At 32.4% G+C, this 7,875-nt stretch overlaps 1 protein-coding gene across 1 annotated transcript; it reads right to left on the bottom strand.

Moving 5' to 3' along the window:
* On the bottom strand, positions 631-3,939 carry LOC18602741 (cytochrome b5). The gene is made up of 3 exons (XM_007034325.2): positions 3,496-3,939; positions 1,195-1,261; positions 631-1,084 (listed from the first exon to the last, which is right to left on the bottom strand). Exons 1-3 carry the CDS (start codon positions 3,580-3,582, stop codon positions 840-842), a joined length of 399 nt encoding a protein of 132 aa, XP_007034387.1. The 5' UTR covers positions 3,583-3,939; the 3' UTR covers positions 631-839.

Below are 7,875 nucleotides of genomic sequence, written 5' to 3'. Positions count from 1 at the left end.
ACCACTGTCAGCTCTCAAGTAGGCTTCCAACTTTCCCTTTTCTTTGGTCCAGTTTTCAACTTTTCTCCAGCATAGCTGTCTAATAATTCCAATGACATGACAAAATACCTAGAGGGACTCATTACTCTTACCATCTTTCTTTGTCCTAGATTAACGACAGGGCTTAACGTTTCCCTTTCTATGTCTCTTCTGGTGAGTGAGTACAATGTCTTCCCCTGGATGAGAGACAGAGTTGGTCTATTTTGCCTGGTTTTTCAAAAGAGGATATAACTTTTTCTCCTTCTTTTTCCCCAGAAAAGGGGAATGACAATCTTACTAGCTATGTGTTAGAGATTGAAATTCACCATAGGAGCCTGCAGTCTGTTTTTTATGGACCCTCATTCATACCTATTTGTAGACGACAAGGCAACGCAACTAAACACTCCATAATCCTATATTTGCAAAGAGGCTTATATTGGGAGATCCCTAAGAAGCAGTAAGTTCATTAAGTTAAACAAGTCATACCCTACAAATCTTATCTACTGTGACCATGTTGCTTCAAAATCAGGGTAACAGAAATGCAGGTTTCCATACACCTTGATTTTAAGAGCATGTTACCGGCACCCGATTACGGTTACTTGAGGCTTCTCATGATCTCCAATTATACTTTTTTCAGTTCTGCATTCAATAAAAGTAAAGTGTTGAATTATCTTGGCAATCATAGACTCCAGTCACTCCACTACACTACCAGTTGCAACAACAATAACAACAACCTAGGGAGAGGACAAACAGTCTTCAATGATTAGCATAAATGAAACCACAAGTTTTCTGTCATCAGAACACAATCTGGACTTTTAAGATTATTTGGTATAGATGCGGATACCAACGGCCAAACCCAAGATGGCAAGCGGAACTAAGAATTGAAGGAGCTTAATGATGAACTCAGATGTCTTGTCCTGATTATAGTGAGGCTGTTTAGGAGGCTTATACTTGGTCTTCTTGGGGATAGTTGAGACATCAATCTCTCCAACATAGTATTGATCCATCATGTCTCTGGCACTATCACTGTGGCCCACATCCTCAAAATCATCAGTGGCATCCTTCCCTGCATAATATACATATTAACACCATGTCAACTTCTTGGCAGTATACATGTTAAGAAGCAGAATAGAAACTACAAAAAAAGCATTATAAAATTAGACTCCAAGTTTGTACCTGTTGCTGACAATAGAACTTCATCACCACCAGGGTGGTCTTCCAAAAATTTTGTCACATCATAAACCTGTTTCAAGAAATGAGACAGGCACCAAAACGAAGTAAGAATTACATAATTTGTAGAAATTGTGCTCTTCAAAATTTTCAAAAACATAACCTGCAATCTATTATTAACAAATTATGATGCTAATGTTCAGAAAAACACAAGTATGGAAGTTTGTCACTTCTGTGATTAAATTTATCTTTGATAGCAGCATATAAGCAGTCTTGTTTCTAATAACATTGATAAATTCCTGCTCAAGTTCACAATCATAAAAGCAAATACAGAGAAGTTTGCATGAAGTAACAAAGCCATTGAAGAAATCATGGAGTGACCCAAATACAAAAGAGAGAACAACCACAAAAGCAAAATCACCAGCACAGACTTATGGGTTTTTACACTGAATTTTTATGATTTCTCCTGCAACTAGAGCACTCAGCATACCAGCCTGTTCATTTCTCACTGGTTTTTTTTCTTTGATCATATAATAAGCTTCAATTTAACCTTGATTCTGCTCTTTATTCTATTTATATTATAATGTTTAAATATGAAGCTATTAAGAGACATAAGAGAGTACTTCAACTTGTATATTCTTTGGTCCTTCTGAAGCAGCAAAAGAACATAGTTGAGCTAGGGTAGACGCGTGCTTTCTGAGGAAGTCCAATTTTTCACAAATATAAACAAAAATCAATGAATATTTCTAGAATTATCCAAACAATTATCACAAGATAAATCTTGAGGCTCCTATTAATAGTAGTCCCTTTATTTTATTGTTGGTTCAAAAGTAGCAAGGACTCTAAAATTAGGCTTCTTTTGGATTGGTATGTTTCGTAATTAAAGAACTAGGACTGGAAAAATAAACGCATTTGATTTTAGACATCTAACTTGTATTTTCATATAAATAGAATACAGCAAGCCATTCACTCTTGCAGGAGAGGCGCGGGAACTGAATATGGGCATAGTCAAAATCACCAGGCATATGAAGAAGCAAAAGGTCAACATGTAATAAAATGGAAACAGAGTTTTCCTATTCAATCAACCTACAAGGCCCATTATCCATGAAATTTATAAAAGTTTTGCCCAATTATATCCTTTGAAAATTAAAACAAAAATATCACAAAGGCAACATATCCCAAAATGAAGAAAAATCCCCCATTTAATCAGATAACTTCAAGGAGCTTAAGCACTCAAGCTTCCAGTAGGTTTTTACAAAAAATCTCATTAGCTACCCAACCTAACATAGACCTCCAGTGGATCTGAGTATGCATTTCATAAGTCCCCTCAGAAACTATGTGAACAATATAGTGGAGCTATGACAACTAACAGAAGATGTAACTTCTTCATCATGAATCCTAAAATAAATCATTAAAAAATTTAAATATTTCCAAAATCTTAAGTTAAACTGCATCCAACTAAAGCTGCATTCTCTAAGTATCTATCTCTTAAAGTTAAACCTGGGAACTCTTTCTTTTAATATTTGGTATATTTTTAAAAAGCTAGACCAACAATGGCATAATTGCAGCTTCAGATCTAATTGTCAGACACAACCACACAAAGGCTCAAAGTTTGATAGCTCTTCATAGTCAGCTCTAGAAGTTATCTACAACCACCCCCACGCCCTCTATACTGAAGATAATAGAGAATAAAATTAGCCATCTAAGGAAGGTTAGTAACAACTACAAGTCCTCTACCAAAAAGTTTTCAAGTCTTGCTGTCCCATATCTAGAGAAGGACACTGATAAAATTTCAATCCAAATTCTTGGTATTCTAAAATTTCTCAAAATGATAACTGTCACCACTCCACGGATAAAGCACAACAGTGACCCCTTTGCATCATAACTTATGAGAGTAAGGATCTAATTTGAATATGAATATACATATAACTTCAAACATGCAAATCAATGTTTCAAGCTGGGTAAAAGATGTAAACAAAACAGCTTAGTTCAATCACATGAAAAACAATTTAAATCTCATATGGATCAGTAGATTAAACTCCAAAAAAAGAACACACACACAAAAGACACCATAAGACAGAAAGTGCTAGGACATAAATTCGAACCACTAATCAGTTGAACCATATTCAGAAACTTGCAATTGTTAAATGGGTCCATAGTTCATAGATCAATTAAAAACCAGCAAATGAAACATATAAAAATGCAAGCTTGAAAGTACCAACATGTCAGAAACATGCAAAGTCCTCAACTTTGACATTAAACAAACATATCAAGCCATCATAATAAGGAGAAAAAAAAAAAGATGACCTTGCCATTGATGATGAGCCAGCAGTCTTTGGGGGTGTTGTGCTCAGATACTTGAGCCAAAGTGAACAACTTTCCATCGCCACCCATTTTGCTTTACTTTGCTTCCGTTTAAGCTTTCTCTGTCTCTGTCTCTCTCTCTTTCTCTTTCAATAACTGAAGTTTGTACTTAAGCAAAGGACAAGATATATGCTAATAAACAAAGAAGTAAAGAACCGTGAAAGAGGGATAGAAAGATGGTTCCTTTTTCTTTTGGGTTGGAAAGGGGATGATGTAAAGAGATTTATCTGTGGGCTAACCAACTACCCAAGAAGGCTGTCTACTGTTTCATGTATACTAGTACTAATAGCTTAGTTGAATTGGTTAAGACTAAAGAGAGAGAAGTGTAATAAATGTGGGAGAAGAAGGAGAGGGGAGAAGTCATTTCCATTGAGTTTGGTTTGGTAGGTAGTTGGGTGGGACTTTAGATATTTAGATGGCCGCCTTTGGTAGGTAATTCATATCGTGAGGGAATTGTTTGGTAGATGAGTTAGTTCCTTTGTTCTCTTTTAATTCACTTTCTATTTATAATTTCTTTTTTTTTGGATTTTTATTTTTAATTAATAAGGTTTTTTTATGGCACCCTAGAATTATTTTTATTGGTTATTTTTAATTAATAAGGTGGGGAGTAGGTTTTTTTTAATTAGTCTCTGTTTAATCGTTATTTTTAATATTTATTGTTTACTTAAAATAAGTAAATTGTTATATTTATTGACATATAAGTTATAACTCTTTCACGTAATATTAGTAAAATTATTCATCATTTTGTTATTTATGAGAGTTATGTGTTTAGTTTTAATTTTTGAATAGGAACGTTTATTTTACAGATATAGATATAATAAACTAAACGGGTCTTAAACTAATTTGAAGCAATTTTTTTTCTCTTATACATATAGATATAATAGTTGATAATAATACTAATATGTGCTTTATTTGATAAGAAAATGTAACTAAATTTTAAGATGATAAGCGGTAGAAAAAGGAGTCGGATAAATATATATAATTCAACTATAATAAGTAGCTTAATGTAGAAAAAAAAATTAGGCAAAAGAAGGGCAAGTAGCCGAAAATCTATAGTTAGGGCCAATCAATTAATATTTGGACCGCACTACATATGTTAAATTCTCAGAGATATGGTTATGTTCTTAGGTAACATGATGTTGAAGAATATCGTTTTTAGAGTTACTTGCCAACTAAACTTTTGTCCCCTCTTCTGTTTAGCTTTAAGTGAACGTGTAGATATGGGCCAGGAAGCCCATCACCCAGGCCTGTAAGCCTCATTTGTTTCAGGCCATACTTGGGCTCCGTACTCTATCGATAAACAGAAATCTAAAACTTTGACTTTTGTTGAATTGATTATTGATTAATTAATAACATAAAGTTTCAATTTAGGTTGCTCTTTGTTTCGTTATAAATAAAAAATTCAAATCACATCAACCTAATGTGAAGCAAAAATTTTGTAAAAAACAAAAAAAAATAAAAGAAAGTTGTAGCAAATATTTTATAAACTTGTAAGCAATAATACAAACAAAAACATATTAATTATGGATATAATATTTAAGAAAACTCCTAAACTATTCAACAAAATTTAAATAAGTTTTTATAATTTTATTACCTTTAATAAAATCTTTATTTTTTTATTTGGAGTCAAATAAGCCTTTTATGATCAATAATTGACTTAACTAAAATGTTATTTGTCATTTTAGATCATATGGTATTAACGTAATATTAATGATGATGTGACATACTGATATGTCATAATTGATGATAATATGATATGTTAATATGACATAATAACATAAGTATGTAACATTTTTATTATCCATATTAGTACCATGTGGATATAAAATTACAAGTGACATTTTAATTAATGAGAATTAATTAATAATTAATTATAAAGATTTATTTTAACTTAAAATAAAAGTATATAGACTTAATTAAAGGAAATAAAAGAACAAAATTTTGTTTAATTATATTGAATAGTTTAAGGGATTTTTTTTAGTATTATGCCTTAATTATGGTAGGATACGTGTAAGTATTGATGATGATGTTACGTATTGATATATTATAATGTATCTAAACAATCATCTTAAAGTCATCATCTATAACTCTAATCAATTTTAAAGTGCATATTTTTGCTGCTTGATCTTGTTTTGTAAGTGTTAGAACTTAAATCGAGTTGAATTAAATTAGTACTCAAATAAAATACAATAATTACTGTAATTTTTCAAATTATAATTATTTTAAATTTAGAAAATTCATTTTTATTAACAAAAATATTTATTAAAATTTAAGTAAAATAAATAAAGAGATTATAATTAAAAAGTTTTTCTTTTATTATTTGTTACATGTGAGGATGTTTAAGAAGAAGAGGGTATTAAAATTTTTATAGAATTAAAAAAATGTATTCATTGTTAGCCTTCTTTTTTATCCTTCAACATACTTTAAATTAATTAATTAAAAAACAAAAGTAAAATTAGGAGGATAAATTTGAACAAAGTGAAGGGCCTAATCGTGGAATAAAAACGTTTCAAGATTAAAAAAAAAGAAAGAAAATTAAAGCGAGTATTTTATAAAACTTATAGAAACAAGGTAACTTTAAAATTATTAAGTATGTTAAGATAGGGGCAAGGAGGGGCTTTCGCTTTTCTATCTTTGAAGAAGAGGAAGAAAATCAAGAGGAAATGGAAGTCATTCTATAGACAAATGAACAGCAAATGCTGAAACCTGCTACCATTAAAACGAGCACCTATCGGACTTTGGAGACAGAAAAAGAAATACTAAAAAAAAGCCTTCAAGAGACTGCTAATGTGTCCAATCGTGATAATACCTCAACGGAGGGAAAAGGCCTTGTTCGAGTCCCAAATAAGTCTGTTTTTTCAAATGTTAACAAGGGAGCTAAATCAATTTCTTCATATCATACTGAAAAAAAAAATGAAGGCCAGAGATTGGAAATATTGTCTCTACCAAATGATTTTCATGGGATACATAAAGATGATAGTTCCTTTGCAACAAAGGAAGGAGATCGGTCGGACCAGATACTGCAATCTGTTAATTTTGATTTGATTGTCTTTCCTTCACAAGATAACAAAGGAAGGGACAAAGGCGTAGATGTTGGGAGAAATGGAATGGCACGAGAAAAAGATGTTGATTTGATGGTGGACGAGGGTTTAAAGGAAGGATTAGATGCTCATAACAAAATTGCCATGGATACTAATTTGGTTGGGGTGGATAGCATGCAGATTTAATCTGCTGGAAACTCTATGTTATCTAATGGAATGATTACCCTATACCTATTTTTTAATTTATGTTAAATATCTTAAGTTGGAATATCAGAGGCATAGCTTCAATGAGAGCAGTTAGAAATGTCAGAAATTTGATTCGTTTGCACAAACTGCATATTGTAGTTATTCTCGAGCCAAGAATTACAGATGTTAAAGCTAATAATGTTTGTAGACGTATTGGTTTACCCAATTTCTTCCGAGTAGAAGTGGCAGGTTTTTTTGGTGGCATATGGATCTTATGGGACAGTAATTTTGTTGAGTTGGAAATTCTTGCACACTCGTCTCAACTAGTGCATGCAATGATAAGTGGTTCGGATACGAATTGGTTATTAACTACTGTATATGGTAGTCTAAAGTTTAAAGAAAGAAGCAGATTATGGCAATCTCTTTGCTTAGCTATTAATATACATAGCCTGCCTTGGTTGTTTTGTGGGGATTTAATCAAGTTATGCTGTTAGAAGAGAAAATGGGTAATAGAAGTATGATTCCTAATCTTTGTATTCAAATGGTGGACTGCTTAAGTTACTGTAATCTCTCAACCCTTGAAACATCGGGTCCAACCTTTACTTGGTGGAATAAAAGAGGCGGGGCAGCTTTTACTAAGGTGAGATTAGATCGAGCAATAGCTAACGTAGGATGGCATGACTTATTCTTTACAGCACAAGCATTAACTCTCCCTCGCACTCACTCAGACCATCATCCATTGTTGATTCGATGCCAAGGATCAACTTTTAATGAATCAAATAACAAAAGGTTTAGATTTGAGAACTCTTAGATGTTACATCCAAATTTTAAAGAGTTTTTAAGAAGGAAGTGGTCCACTGATGGACACAATATGATGGAAACCTTGAATAATCTGGCTGCTGGAGTTGACTAAATGGAAGTATGAAGTTTTTGGTGATATCTTTAAGAGGAAAAGGCGATTGTTATCCAAACTAAAAGGGATACAAAAACAATTTGAAAAGGGCCCAAATGATTTTCTACAAAATCTGGAGGTATCTTTGGTGGAAGATTATAATTTAGTACTATTCCAAGAGGAGCAGATGTGGCAACAGAAGAT

Source organism: Theobroma cacao, chromosome 4, assembly GCF_000208745.1.
Source record: "Theobroma cacao cultivar B97-61/B2 chromosome 4, Criollo_cocoa_genome_V2, whole genome shotgun sequence".
Taxonomy (NCBI): domain Eukaryota; kingdom Viridiplantae; phylum Streptophyta; class Magnoliopsida; order Malvales; family Malvaceae; genus Theobroma; species Theobroma cacao.
This window is presented reverse-complemented; position numbering and strand designations above follow the sequence as displayed.